The sequence below is a fragment of the Corvus cornix genome, chromosome 11, assembly GCF_000738735.6.
Source record: "Corvus cornix cornix isolate S_Up_H32 chromosome 11, ASM73873v5, whole genome shotgun sequence".
NCBI lineage: Eukaryota > Metazoa > Chordata > Aves > Passeriformes > Corvidae > Corvus > Corvus cornix.
Window position 1 is genome coordinate 7391433 of NC_046341.1, and position 15604 is coordinate 7407036.

A 15604-nucleotide genomic window follows, 5' to 3' on the forward strand; every position below is an offset into this window, starting at 1 on the left:
GAGTTTCTCTGCAGGAAGCACCAGGAAAGGTGAATCCTGGGAATACCAGGGAAGGAAGATGGATCCCAAGTCACAAAAGCCATGATGGGTGAGCAAGATAGACAGAGCCCAGCCAGGCTCCTGCCTTGCTCTCACTACGGCATTTTTGCAGCTGCAGAAGTCACTTCTAGTGGAGGTGGGCTACTTTGGCCCAATGTGTCTCACCCATTTGGTGCTTTGGGCATCTCCCAGCTGCCACAACCCTACGTACCCATACACACATCAGCTCTAACACTGAAACCCCATGAAGAGGAATCACTTGTCTCACACAGAGCAGGGCAGCCAGCAGTTGTGCCTTGCCAGACATCCATCAGGAGCCAAGTCTCCAAGAGTCCTGCAGACTGCTGGAGGCCATGGAAGGTCTCCTGCAAGCCAGCAGACTGACACACATTCACTGAGATCCAAATCTTTTGCCTGCAGGGTTTGCTTGATTTACCAGGACACAAAAAACTCAAGTCCGTCAGAACAGCTTGGAGCTACCATCACAACTTAGTGGTGAACAGAAATGCACCTCCCAAAATGCAGCTTGGTCTACCACAACATTGAGAACAGACACCTGCCATGGACCAGAGGTGTCCACAATGTGGCCTGCACTCATTGCTGAGTCTGGTGCAGCTTGGCCTCTGGTTCCTATTCCTTCCAGCTGCACTCAGCACCTGAGAGGCACACGATCCCTCCTCAGCAGGGATACGTGGTCCTTGAATGCCCAACCATCTGGACTGCTCCACACAAAGGCCCCTGGCTTGACAGCTTTTGCATCACACATTAAAACAACATCAAGGAGGACCTGAACTGGGGCCGAAGCACTTGGGAATCAGAAAGACAGCTCCAACTTGAAAGAGCAGGGTAGCAGCAGCTAGTCTCTGCCTCAGGCCTCCCAGGGCAGAGTTTCACAAGCACTGCTCCAGCCCATATGGCAAAATGCAGCCCATGGGACTACAAGGGATGGCACCAACCCTGCACAACCCCAAACAGTGCCCTCCTTCAATTTCAACTTCATAATATAAACTGCATAGACCAAAAATTGCCGGGAACACACTAGGCATGGAGTGAGGGAAAGAGGTCTTCTGACTGGGGTGGAGAAGTAGAAGTGAGATGCCTGTAGGCCTCCACAGAAGGATGGCAGAGGAGAGTATACCATAGCTCTGACAGGCATGTGAGGGTAAAGAGCCCCACAGGATTCTCTGCAGAGGAACTGGAGGGTGGCAAAGGAAAAAGACATGGGTCTGTAAACTTAGCTCAACTTGCAGAAGCCAGAAGTTGGTCAATTCATCCTTCAATTAAAGCCAGGTTTCTCCAGACACAGAAGCTGAACTTTTAAGAAAGAGCGAGTCACTGCCAGGCACAGCAGCAACGCAAGCTGTTTGTCCCCCTCATGGACTTTGTTCCCTTTGCTGTGGGGAAGTGGCCCATGACATAGCAGGACACCTCCAGGAGATTTGGGGCTGCTGGGTACATGGATCTCAGCCTGAACCTAGGAGCAAACCATCCAAAGCTGACTGGTGTTCAGTGGGATGTCACCACAGGGCCAGCAATCCCTCCAGCCGCTGACAGCCCAGGGCTGGGCACCTCTGTTTGCAGGGCAGTGCCAGTGTGGCTGGGCAGGGGATGGCCCTGCAGCCACTCCCAGGGAGTCTGGGTGCTCTGCTGCCCACTGGGCTCACCATCCTTTCCCCTCTCCAAACAAGGATTCCCACGTGCAGAACTTGCCACTGAAAAGGAAGGGTCTGTGCCCAGCTCCAGGGATTCTCTGGATGCCCACCCTGGGCAGGAAAAAAGGCTCTGCAAGAGGGCAATGCCCACAGCCACAGAGCAGGATTGGCAAAGAGTGAGGGCAGGAGGAGAGCCCAGCATCCAGGCAGCACAAAAGACAAGGCTCTGCCGGAACTGACCCATCCCAGCTTCTCGTTCTACCGCTGTACCCCGATAGGCACCTCGCAGGGGTCAGTGCCAACAAGAAGTCCGTGTCCCTGCAACCACCGCCCAGGACTGGCACCAAGAGTGCAGTGTGCCACTCGAGTAACGGGAAACGCCAAAAGAGCTGTTTCCCACTCCCGGCATTAGCGCCGTGCGCTGGCTCCGGGCGGGCTGCCCCGATAGCAGCTTCATCCCGCACAGCCCTGCTCGTGCCCAGGGCAAGAGCCCTTCGCAGAGATTTCCTTACCATGTTCCCGGCCTCCTTTATTCCCCCTCACTTCCAAAGACAGCGTTTTTTCTCTTTTTCCTCCATGTGTGCGACGGGGCGTCTCCTCTCCCCTCCGACGTGAACCACCGAAGCACTTTGAGTTCTGGACTGTAATCCAAGCCCTCACCGCCCCCAGCACAGCTCCAACTAATCTAACTCATGACACTACCGGGGCTGAGCAGGGGACCTCGAAGGTTTCTCTGACAGCCAACTCCAGCGCTAGACGGCAGAGGGGCATAGCGAGAGCAGGGTGCCGCATCCCCCAGCCCTGCGGGGACCTTACAGACACCGGCAGAGCCAGAAGCGCTCCCGGGCTGCTCCTGACGGCATCGCTGCTGTCCGCGTCCCTCAGAGCGCCTGGCCCGCCGCACAGACCTGCTTAATGCAGACGCGTCGTGGCAGGGAGCTGCCTTCGCCCGGGAAGATCTAAAGAACTGCTAGAGGAGAATAAGGCAGGCATCCCGAGAAGGTCTCCAGCTTCCCAAAGAGGTTTCCAGCAAAATCCTCCCCCCTCGCCTCCTCTCGGCTTGTTTTTCTCTAAGTCCAGAGAAGTTTCTCAACTCCACGAGATCCTGAGGCACCGCTGCAGGTTAAGTAAAATGCCGAGAAGTACAGGGAGATCGCTCTGAAATACTGTTTTTCTGACTTCTAGAAGGAAAACAGAAAGCAGTGACCGCTTCAGGCAACAGCAACAAACTGCACTGGGATCGGGCGAGAGATGTGGAGACCTCACCCCCTCCCAAAGGAGGAAGTAATTTAACACGGCAAGTTTCTCCACCCCTCCATTAATTGTTTAAGATGGCCAGGGGCCAAAATACTGCCCGAGCAGTGGGGAAGGTCACCAAACAGGCAGGCAGCGGCCTCCAGAAGTGACAACGGGAAAGGGCAGAGCCACAGAGGCGGAGAGAGAGGAGAGAGGCAGGTGCCGCGGGGCATCCCAGGATCTGCTGACACAAAGGCTTTGTGTAACGGGAAGCAGGGCGGGAAGTGACACACAGGCAAAACCTTAGAGCCCTGGGCACGAGATGCAGGGCCTGGGACCAGAACTGCCTCCTCAGCCTGAGCAGTGCAGGGTCTCAGCAGCCTCGGTTGGGACTGACCCTCCATCAAGGAGTTCACAGTGCTGGAAATTGTTTGTCCCCACTTGTGGGAGAGGTCACACAAACCAATCCATCCTAAGAGACGGGGTGACTCAGGCAGGATGTGAGGACCTACAGCAGAAGGGAAGACATCTCCTTCTCCTGCATGGACATCTCCTCTCCTCCCTGGAGCTGGGCACAGACCCTTCCTTTTCAGTGTCAAGTTTTGCAAAGGGTACCTTCCTGCTGAAGCTGGAGCAACTGCTACCAACACTTCTGCTGCCTTGGCTCAAGGGGCAGAGTCCCACAGCCTTCCCAAACCCTGTTCCACAGGGCCAGCAGCAGAGGCCATGCGAGCTAGTCCAGCTCAAGACCACCTTCAGATATTCCTCTCCCAGACAGGACTTCCAAAATTTGTCCTAAAACCCCATGCATATGATGGCCCCAAGTTTCCAGACTTAACCAGCAGCTGGAAGTTTGAGCAGCCCCAAAGCCAACCATTCAATCCACCAGCTGCTTGGTGTGCTGCTGCATTTCCTATTGGCAGCAAGGCTGGATGACAGTCCCTGCAGGGTTGCAGTTTGCTTTCCTTAAGCCAAAGAGATGTCCTCCTAAAAGGGGCTGTGACAGTGACCAGAGCTGAGCAGCTGCCTCACTATTCAGCACTTGCCTTGCAAACAGCCTGTGCTGTTAGAGGCTCCTCCATGACCTCAAACAGCCTGTCACCTTCTCCCCACAGCAGCGCTGCCTCTGTAGGCAGTGTCCATGTCAGGTGACTGCAGTTGCTAATGCCAAACTGGGTGAAGGAGAGCATCCCTGCCACCTCAACAAGTATTAACAACCCAGCACAGGCACAACCTAGTTGTCATCTGCAACAACTAATTTGAGATCTTATATCTTGTCTGTGGATGCAAGAGAGCCTTTCTTTCCCCCTCATGTTCATATCAGGAGGATGAGGAGCCTGGCATACTTCCCCAGCAGAGCCTCTGACCACAACTTTCGAGGTCTGCATAGGCTACATTTGCAGAGCAGCTTTGCCCTTCATCTATTCCCCCAGCACACCTCCCAGGCAATGAGCATGGCTACATTTGGCTAACCTTTGCAATATCTTCCTGCAGGTGCTGGGACTTTCCCTAGGGACTGGCCCACTCCCAGAGAGGAGGGAGCGCCAAGAGCGATGTCTCTGCAGCACGCACATGACTGGCCATGACAAGCTTTGTGCTATCAGAAGTACCAGGCTATTTCTGTTGGAGGTGTATCCCCATCACAGAATAAAAGGAGGTAGAAGAGATCCAACATGCCTCTCACATCCAAATGTTTTATTGAAATGTCCCTGCTGTTTCTACAACTGCAGTATTACATGTAGGTTTCCTTTCAAGAGGCCGTGGCTGCTCAGGGCTAACCCAAATTGTAGAATCATAGAGAAATCCTGAGCTAGGAGGGACCCACAATGATCAGATACAATTCATTGTTCTGCACAGGACAACCCCAAAAATTATACCATGTGTGATTGCCCCATCCTTGCACACAACTATTTTTATCCAGCAAACAGGTCACTGCAACTACCCTGGAGTCTGCAGAGGGACCCATCTCCAAGTAGACATCTGAAGTCTCAAAAGAGTCTGGCTATCAGCAGCCAGGGTACCAAGCCTGGGCTCTTTGGGGCTATTCCAGTTGCAGGCCAAAGCTCCTGCTCCTTCAGAGGGGCTACTACACAAGCCAAGAGCTACCTCACCTTTGAAACAGAGTCATGTACTCCCCAGGCAGCACAAAGGGCAATGCAGAGCCATTGCTGGGACATCCCCAGAGCCCATGGGGATGAAGGGGTTGGAGCAGAGAACCTGCTCCCATGCTGTTACTGAACCAGTCAAGTTTCCTACACCCAGACCTTTGGCAGCAGATCCAGGGTGAGCAGCTTTTGGCTTTCCTCAGTCCTTCAGGTGGCTTGCACAGGCCTGGGAGCACAAGGTTGTCATCTCTTTTAGTTCTGAGTTAGCAGGTAAGACACTGTCAAGCCACCTAATTCCAGCTCTTTGATAGCCAGAAAGAGAAAAGTGACACTTTTCTCACAGAAAGAGAAAAGCGGTGTAGGAGCTTGCAGCATCCCCATGAACAGATGAGGAAGGCACCACATAGGTACTCAGAGCCTTGTTCCTATCCCATTTTCATGACAAAAGAAAGCTCTCCACAAGCTCTCAAGCCAGCACCACTCAGAAAGATGCAGGGAAATCGGTGGCGCCATTTATAGAGGCTGTCAAACACAAGAGCAGCTTAGAGCCCAATCTCACACCTCCTCCCTTTTCTACACTGCACTTAAAGCTCAGGAGCACCTTCCCCCATATGGATTTCCAGGCTGAAGAGCCTGAGTTCAGCTCACCCCCATCCCAGTCGGAGGCAGTGACGTGATTTCCTGTGCCATGGCACAGCGCTAAGGGGAACATCGCACTGCTGTTTACTCATGGCTGGATCCTAATATAGTTTCCATTTTTTTTTTAATTGCAAAGTGGCCTTTCCCTCTTCTGCATTGTAGGTCCATTTCCCACACAAGCACATGGGAGACAGCTGTAGCCAGCACTTCAGTGGGTGTTAAAAAGCCCCTCTTGACTGAGGCTGACAACAATGCTGCGCTTGTTCCCAGCACAGTGTCACTCTGTCTCCTCGCAGGGGCAGCTCCTCGCTCTTGCGCGAGGCCTGCGCGTTCCTCAGGGTTGGTTTAATTGCTGAAGTCACTGCAAAAGGCTGCTGTCATCCATGCTGGCAGAGACCTAGGTGCCCCAGCTTCCCATCCAGCAGACCCAGGTCCTTTGCGTGGACTGAGGGGCAATTTTACACCAAGGGAGCTGCTTTGGTACCCACCTTCAGCAGCAGCTGACTATTGCTAAGCATAGCCTGTCCCAGAGGTGAATTATAGCAAAAGGCAGCAAACACTGAGATTAGGAAGGCTGTGGGGCCTCCCCAGAGTTGAAAGAAAAGGAGGTGGAAGAGGGGTCAGTACAACTGTTCTGAAAATTTCAGAGATTCTAACTTTGGACCCTCATCTCTTTCCCCTCTCTTCCTTTCTCCTTTCCTGGATCTGGTTTCTGGAGTTGCAGTATTTCTCAAGTGCCTAAAGCAGTACCACAACCTAGAGCTGGGAGAGAGCACAGACAGAGGTAGGAGGCAGGGAATGGACCTCTGCCTTTGAGCCAACACTTAGCAGAGTTCTGCTTATTTTCAGTTGTGCAAATCAGGAAATGCTCAATTCTTTTATGAATAGGATTTAGTTATGCTGGAAACAACACAAGACAGATGTTTTAGATGCCAGATAAGGACATCTCCTGACCTAGGGGAAGTTGTGCAATATGGATGTTAGCAGGATGATTACATTACTGTGGCCAGCAGCTCTTAGGGAAATACCTCCATGAGCTCCATGTTAGCTTAGAGTGATCAGTGGTGCAGTCCTCGGCACAACACAGGGAACCTCCTATGGCCACAGAGACTTCCGAGGGAACGGAGAGCCTGGGAAAGGGCTGTGTCAGAGCACTACTCCGGGATCTATGGCTCCTGCTAACCCATTGATAAGTGGATGTCTCTGAATCTACTTCCAGGCATCTCATCACCAGGCTGGGGTTCTCCACCAGCTCCATGTCCACAGATATCCCATGCAGATATCCAATGGATTAGGCTGTACCCTGAAAGGAAAGGTGTGTTACCATCCCACCGAGCTCTCCACCATGAGCCCCCATAGAATATCCTAACTTGGAAGGGATCCACAAGGATCATTGAAGTCCAACTCCAACCCTATATTCCTTCCACTTAGCAGCCTACAAAAACAGGGAAGCCACCAAGAAGCAGTGTTAGACCCCATCCAGAACAAGCCTTAAAACCAGTGATAGATTTTACTCAAAACAGGGTTTGTGAAAGAAAGGCAGCAAGTGCTGCAGCAAGTAGAGCTGCAAGCAGCCCTTTGTACCAACTACACTTCAGGAAAGAACTAACTTTCTCTCCCCACTAGGGAGACAAGAATGGGTTGTACACAGTTTAATAACATTTAAAACCTTTATTTCAGATCACAAGTAAAGCAGGTCTCGGCTTCACAAAAGCACATCTTGGTCTAACTAATTAATTTGATAATCCGCTATTTGCAATCCTCAGGAGACATTCTGCTTCTAAAGCAAGTAATTACCACTAAGTGGCAACCTCTTTGTGAGGCCCAGTCTGATTAGGGAAAAAAATTTCTTAAGCCAGAAATATAATCATGGTGTGATTTCCCAGAAGGACTGAAGGAGAGACTACATAACAGCTGGTCACGCTCACCATCTGAAGGAACAGAAGCAACTCAATTACTAGGTCAATTCAAGATGTTGTTCAGTGCCACGTGCAACCGTGGCTTGCAGTTAACTATCAGGAAGCCTCACAGGAGGTATTTTGTGGGGACAGAAATCAGGAGTGTCCCACTTGGGGGGCTCAAATACCCATGTGTGCCTCAAGGGAAAGAAGAGAGAGGAATAATTTTTTTTTTTAAATTCACATGTCAGGCTGGCTGCAGGACGTATTGAGAGAGGTGATTCTCCCCCTCTACCCTCATGAAACCTGCCTTGGAGTACTGCATCCAGGTCTCGGGGGGGGTCCTTAGCCTCAGGAATGACATGGACCTGTTAGAGCAGGTCCAGAGGAGGCCACAAAGATGATCCTAGGACTGGAGCACCTCTTCTATGAAGAGACAGGCTGAGAGAATTAGAACTGTTCAGCCTGCAGCAGAGAAGGCTTTGGAGAAATCTTAGAGCCCCATTCCAGTACCTAAAGGAAGCTTACAAAAAGAAAAGAGAGAGAAGTTTATCTGCAGGCAGAGAGTGATAGGACAAGGAGGAGTGGTTTTAAGCTAAAAGAGAAGAGATTTAGATTAGGTATTAGGAAGAAATTCTTTACTCAAAGGATGGTGAGGCACTGGCTCAGGTTGCCCAGAAAAGCTGTGGATGCCCCATCCCTGGAAGTGTTCAAGGCCAGACTGGACAGGGCTTTGAGCAACCTGGTCTAGTGGGTGGCATTCCTGACCATGGCTGGGGGGTTGGAATTCTGAGGTCCCTTACAACCCAAACCATTCTGTGATTCTAAGTCCAAGTTCATAGTGTGCAGTCCCTCAGAGAAGCAATGCAAGGGGACTATCAGCCTTACAGCCTCTGCCCAGATATGAAGGCATGGCTTGATGACACACAGTGTCTTCCCAGACAAGCCAGCTGGACTCAATACATGCAGAGTACTTGCTGGTCAGACTAGGTCCGGGCATCCCCAAGTGCCCCAGGTTCTGGCTCAGCTGCCATCAATCACTGCCAGAGTCCCCAGGACAAAGCCCTGCTTCTGCACTCACCCAAGACACCCATCTCAGTCTGAGCAGCTTTGGGCTCCTTTAATTTTGGGCCAGGGAGAGGACACACAGAGGTGCCCCCAGGCCTTATGAAGTGGCCACACTGCATGCCACTCTTGGGTTAATGCCTCTACAACAGTCTCCAGAGACTTCTCCTTGAAGTCATGAATGCAGCCAGCACAGCTGGGAGCAGAGCTTGGATGGAAACCCAGCCTGCTGAATCAGACACCATCCCAGCGCACCCACACCCTGAGGTGTTTCCCCACTGCAGTGGACTCCCCTCTTGGGTGCTGGGTCTCAGCATTCTGGTGCTTTGAGTACTAGGTAGGTGCACTGGTTGGCAGGATGTGACCATACTGGAAAAAATATCCCAACCTGCCCCCTCCAAGAGCCTGTAGGACACAGAACCAGGCAGGGACACACCTCTGTGAATGTGGAGTCAAGAGAGCTTAAATGGTTTAAGAGGAGCTACTTGTCTGTCTCCCCCAGAGTTTAGGCACTGCCTGCCTTCCCTGAGAACAAAGTGCTCTTGGCTTAGAAATCCAGCTGTGGTTTCAGGATTGTTGCTTCAAAACTCACCACAATCTCTGAACAGAAGAACAGGTCAGCTTTTTCTGAAGAGCAACCTAAAACCATCTCTGTCCAGGTCCCACGTATTTAATGGCACAGAAGAGTCATCTGTTTACCTTTCCTCCTGGCAGCGATGTTGCATGCCTTCAGCCCCACAGCACATGTTTACTGTACTCTCTGAGACAGCACGCTCACCTCTGAGCTAGACGTGCCAGCGGGCACCCACACCCTTCCTGCCCTGGCCCCTCTCCCACAGACAAGGGAGTCGTGGAACACAGGGTCACACACCACTGCAAATTCCATCCTCATTCACGGCTGCCAGGGCCTGCTCCTCTTTCCAGGTCTGCTTGGCAGAGTAAGTGTTGTGATGACAGACAGACACCCCCCTCCTCCATGGCTCCACACCACCAGGAGCCCCCCACTGGTGTCCCTGCTGTGTGCCCAGCTCATGCCTGAGCAACCAGCACCCATAAGACACTTGCCCAGCCCACACCAAGAGAAGTGGGTACATCCCTTGGAGGATGCCACCAAGCACCAACCATTATCAGACAAGGGCTGGGACACGCTTCTGATCTGGAGACACATCCCTTCTCTCCCCAAAACCAACCTAAATCCAACTATGCCCTTCCAGGAGGCAGGGCTGGCAGCTCTAACCAGGCGAGCAGGCACCCCCACTCTGACCACTGCAGTCTCTGCTCCACAGTTTGCAGAGCCAGGGCCAGCTCCCAGGTCCTACCTGGGGCAAGAGTCAGGGACTCTGATCCAGCAGTTTTGACCCCCAGAACTGCTATTCCCCTGGGTGCCCACTCTGCCAAGCTCCCACCCAGCCCCTCCAACCCCCCAAACCCCACACTTACACCCAGCATTTGCAGAGCCTCTACCCAGCAGATCCCAGCAGCTCTTGCAAACCATTCTCCCATGGCAGAATGTTTCCAGAGAGAAGGAAAGCTCTCACCTGCCTGCAGTTTAGTCCTCCAGAGCAGGCAGGCAGGCAGGCAGGCAGGCAGGCAGGTAGAGAAGCAGCTAAGTAAGCTCAGCACTCCCTGGGGCAGAGCAATAGCCCCAAGATGCATCTCCAGCTCCAGTCAGTGCCTTATAGAGCTGCATGGGCGTTCCCTGGGACCAGCTGTCATGCTATCTGTCACAGCTGGGCTGTGCTGCCCACTGAACTCAAGCAGTCCCACTGTGAGTCCTCCAGGTGCTTCTCAAAGTACCCTTAATGCGACTGGTATTTCCAATAGGGGAATGACAACCTGCTCAGGGTCTGACAGTTTCCCCAGGTACAGAAGAGACCTGCTTTGTCCCCCTCTAGCCAGGCCCAGCTGGTAGCAAAGGGGAAAGATCTCAGTCCTCCAGCAGCTCAGCAAGGTTTCAGGCTGGCGTTCAGTCACACTGCAGTGGGCAAAGAGCAGTTTGGGGTCAGGGTCTTCCCCCCAGGGGAGTCTAGAGCAAACTCTGCTGACTGCAGATCCAGAGCACTGAGAAGGCTCCTTATATGCCACTGGGAAGGGCTAGTTTGACAGGGATAGGAGCAGTCTGCCATGGAACATCCACAGCTGGCAATTAGAGGAGTGAACCTCAGGGAATGCCTACAGCAAGGATGCCAGGCGGGAACACAGAGTAGGTGGGACACAGGGCACAGTGAGGAGGTGGTGTGATGTGGATCATAGCTGCTGTACCAGGGACCCTTTGTTCCCAGTGTGAGCTGGAGGTAGAGGAAGCACTGGGAAGCAGCACATGACTGACATGCTGTGAGCCTGGTTCCAGCTGGGGTGGGCACCTCCCCTCCCTGGCACCGGGGCTGGAGAGCACCGGCAGGAAACAGTGTCATTCGATGCTATCAGCAGCCATAACAATGTGTCTCCTGAAGGAGATGAGCAGCTTCCCCTTCAGACGGGCAGGGTGGAGGGCTCCTGCCTCCTGTCACCGATCTGTCCTCTCTCCCTCTCACTTGCCCTTCTTCCATAATGTTGCTGCTCTCTTCCTCCTTGCAGAGAGGATCTCTGCTCCCAAACCAAGCAGCCATGGGAAGGTTCAAGGAGGCTTAGACCCTTCTGGGGTTCGTACAGGACTGTTAGACTGGGGCCATGAGCCTTTGGAGGAGCTGAGGGAGGAGGGACAAGCGGGTCAAGAGCTTCCTCCCCACCACAGAAACACACGGGTCCAAGTGTGTGTTCTTTGCTGCTTTTTTTTCTTTATGCATACAATGTTAAGAAGTTGGAATGGACATTAAAGATCATTCTGTCCTAACCCCCTTGCCATGGGGGCAGGGACACCTCCCACTAGACAGAGTGCTCAAGGCTTTATCCAACCTGGCTTTGAACACTTCCAGGGCTGGGACAACTACAACCTCCCTAGGCAACATGTTCCAATGTCTCACCACCGTCACAGGAAAAAAAAGCCTTTTTGTTTTGCAGCCCCTGCTTTAGTTTTTGGGTCATGTTTTGCAACCCCTGCCAGCGTTTGCTGCTGGGGGAGATGAAGGTGTCTGAGAAAGAACGTGAGCTGGTGACTGAACCTGCACATCGCACCCGCCATCAGGAGAGCGGGAGGGAGCTGGGCAGCAACTTGGGCTGGCACACCAAAGGAGGCCTGAAACTACCACATGTATATTGTCTTTTCCCTTAAGACTACCCCGTCACGGAACCCCCGGGTCCTTTGAGCCGCGCCCGCCCCGCCGGGGGCTCCCTGAGGGGACGCGGCCGCCATCTTGGCGGGGGGGCCGGGCCGAGGCCTCGGCGAGGGCGACACCTGGCGGCGGCGCTGGGCAGCGCTCCGCTCCTCCCGCCGCGCTCCGGGCTCGGTGCCCGCCAGCGCCGGGCCCTGCTCCGAGCCCCGCCGGAGGGAACGCGCTCCCCCACACCCCCGTCCCCCACCGCTTTGGGGGCGGTTTGGTTGCCTTTGGGCAAACGACACCCCACGGGAGCTGTATTTATAGACAAATCCAAGCGCAGCGAGGTAACTGCCTGACTTTTTCCCCTCTTCTCTCCTCAGTCTGTAATTTCCTGTTTGCCTCTAAAGCTATTTTTACTAAGGAAAAAAAAAAAAAAGTTAAATATTTATGACAGTTCTATCTATTCCCTAGCAGAATAAAGCAAAGATCGGAGTGAGTCTAGCAGGGATCATGGATTAACTGTCCGGCAGCAACCTGTCCCACCTGCTTGCTCCACAGCCCTTCCATCCCAGCACATGTGGCTGGTGCTCCTGCACTGGCCGGTTCCCATCAGCCAGCCCCACACCACAATATGGGAAAACTTATTAGCTTTCATAGTTGTTTCCTTTTTATTTATTTTTCTGTCTTTCTGGGGTACATTTCTGAAGCTTTTGCCAGCTTTCTCCATAAATAGAAGAGGGTAGGGATGTCTCGTGAAAATAGGTGTATCTACACGCACATACGTGGTAGAGAAGAGAATATGCTGGTAGAGAAGAGAATTGGGAGGCTGGGATTTCTGAGAGAGCAGGCATGACCCAAATGTCCAGGAGAAATCTGGAAGGGGTAACTGCTGCACAAGTGATATTCACATGGTCTCAGCGCCAGCCATGCCTACAGGAGGGCTCTCGGGGCAGCTCTGAGACTGCAACTCATCCAGCTGCCTGTGAAAGCCTCAGAGACCCAAAACTGCCAGGGAGCCACACACAGCAAGGCCCCAGGTGGGTGCACAGCCAGAAGACAACTTCTCCCCAGCCAGCCCAGTAGCCAAAGCAACACTTTAAATGGCTCTCCAACTTGAACAACGTGGACTTAGCTGGGCTCCAGGAGGCAAAGCTTGTGTGCAGGCAGGGATTGCCCTGCATTGCTGTGACAGAGGAAAGCACAGATACAGCACAGCTGCTGCAGAGTTTGGTCACTACCAGTGCCCTGTGGCCTTTCCAGACCATCTTCCTGGGTTGCCCACAAGCTCAGGATGACCTGTGGTCTGATGTAGACCAGACCACCTCCCCAGAGTGTCCTCAGCACTCTCCCTCCCTCTCCAACTAACCCACCACACATTTCATTTACCTTCAGGACAGCCTGGATGTGTGGCCACAGATGCCAGGAGAAGATGAGGTGAGAGGAGCCCAGGTGGCTTCTTCAGGGATCCTTGCCTTCCAAGTGGCTATGAGGAACAGCTGTGTCTGGCTGCAGGGAAGATCACAACTCTTGGATCTGGGGTACTCATAAAATCAAAGCCCCCACCATGTTGTTTCCACTCTGGCTGTTCTGCAGAAATCCCCAGGAGCAGCAACCTCATCACGCAGTCCTCAGGGATTCCCACACTCTCGTTTACTCCTCCAAGGAAAAGCAAGAAAGTCTGAGCCACGAAGGGAGGTGTGGATCACCCCACTCAGCTCCTGCTGACCTAAAGATCCCTCTGATCTTGTCTGTCCTCCGTCAGTCCACGCTGTTCCCTTGCACAGCTGTGGGGCTGTGGGGAAAGTGTTCTGGGGAAAGGCACCCTGCAGCCCGACGGTGGCACAGCCGCTGGGGAGGGTCCCCAGCCCTGCGGGGAGCTCGGGGCCGCTCAGTGCCGGCAGCCGGCGGGGACGCCCGGGGGAGCCGAGGGGCTGGCTCCACGCGAGCCAGAGGGGTGCAGCGCGGAGCACAAAGACTCTCCCATCCTGGCCGCTCTGCCCTGGAACGCAGCATGGGAACCACTGCCCAGCGCGAATCTGTTCCTCATTATCCGCCCCGGCTGCCGGCTGATCCCGGCTCCGTCACCACTCGCGGCACAGCCCCGGCCCGCTCGCATCCCCTCAGCCGAGCAACTTCTGCACGGCTTCACCAGCCAGCGCAGCGGGGCGCACCAGGGTCAGGGCTGGCATCCCCCTCCGGAGGTAATGCCAGAGGGAAAACGAATTGTTCCCTCCGCCAACAGGCAGAGGAGGCTTCCAGTGAATGCAGGGAGCAGGGATGGCTGCTTCAGGTGCAAAGAGCGGGAAGGCAAATGCAGAATTCAGGGGAGGTATTCAGTCTGATCGTATGTGAGATGGATGCCTGGACAGATGGACATGAGGAGGCAGGAGCAAGGAACAGACTGATGTGTCTCCAAAATATTTGTAACAGGTACGATCAGACTGAACACCTCTCCTGAATTCTGCGTTTGCCGTCCTGCTGTTCTCCATGAAAATATGAGCATGGCCACAGCCTCTACCATGCTTTGTGTGAGTGAGAGGTGAGGAGCTGTCTCCTATTCACTCGCTTCCCACTGCTTCTGCCTGTACAGAGCAGTGTGAAAACCTCCCAAGAGGGTGTCAGAAGTGCTCCAGAAACAGAGCAGGATCAGCAACCATACACGTGAGTCAACAGCACCCTTGCTGCAGTGGACAATATGAAGCTGGGAAGTTCAAGAAAATTATTATTTCTTGGACTTGGTACATGTGAGACACAACTGGGTGCTAGTTCCAATCTGGGGCTTCCCAAATGAATATATATATATACATATACATATGTATAAATATACACATATATATGTCAGGGAGAACCAGCTATAAGAAGACAAGGCAGAGGGGAGCTACCAACAAGGTGGTGCACAGAAACCACAGTCCAACTCTTCCCAAAGACACACTAGGAAGAAGAAGAGGTAACAGGGACAACCTGCCCCAGGGGAAATATTTACTGGGCATAACGAGAAATTAATTCTGTGCAGGACTGGTGCAGCTGTGGTGTGGCTCTGGGACAGGGACAGTTTACACCTCCATCCTCAGGGACATTCCCATTCCAGTGGGACAGGGCTCTGAGCTACCTGCTCTAGCTTTGCTACCAGCAGGGAACTGGGGTTGGACCATGGACCTCCCAAGCCCCTTTCAGTCTGAAATTTACCTGATGCTCCAATGTGCATTGTGCAAAAGTGATGTGGCAATTTTAAGACTCACTTGTAAGATGGCCAACACCAACCCATTGCCCACAGCTCTTCCACACAGCTGATGCTAGAGCTGCCTTACATCCCCTGCTGACTTCACAAGTTTTGGTACCACAGAGGAACTGGAGGAGCTGATGGAAAAATGCATGCCTGTGGAAAAATGGTGCATGTTTAATGGCAGGCTCTAAACAGAAGCCTGAGTGCAAAATGACAGCTCTGCTCTTGGATGGGGTTGCTTACAGTAACAGTCAGAGGGCTGTATGTTCTGGGTTAGAGTCTGACAAGCAGCTCCTCTGGTTGTGCCTTACTCTGTCCTGGAGAAGCAGAGGTTTGGGCACGTGTGTTTGTGGTTTGGCCCACTCCTTGTGTTTTTCCACTGAAGCACTTTAGTATTTTTAGGCTGAAAGCGATGACTGTGCTATGCTGGAAGAATCAGAGCAGTCCAGTGCAGGCAGGACACTCTAAGGTAAAATACAGAGAGTGGAGTACAAGAGTAAAAACTGACTAGGAGCCACCATCCCTGCTCACAACAAGGCTGGGGTTGAGA

At 53.1% G+C, this 15604-nt stretch overlaps 1 protein-coding gene across 6 annotated transcripts in view; it reads right to left on the reverse strand.

Annotated features, from left to right (window-relative positions):
- The window catches only part of PLEKHG4 (pleckstrin homology and RhoGEF domain containing G4), an 86383-nt gene extending 83797 nt beyond the window's left edge, over positions 1 to 2586 (reverse strand). For all 6 annotated transcript variants that reach the window (XR_002046421.3, XM_010403426.4, XM_010403429.4 and 3 more), the window contains exon 1: positions 2204 to 2586. Coding sequence is in view for 5 of the 6 variants with exons in the window: in XM_010403426.4 (XP_010401728.2) it covers positions 2204 to 2206 (3 nt within the window). In the remaining variant the exon portion in view is untranslated. The remainder of the gene's footprint in view (positions 1 to 2203) is intronic.
- Between the last annotated feature and the right edge of the window lie 13018 nt (positions 2587 to 15604).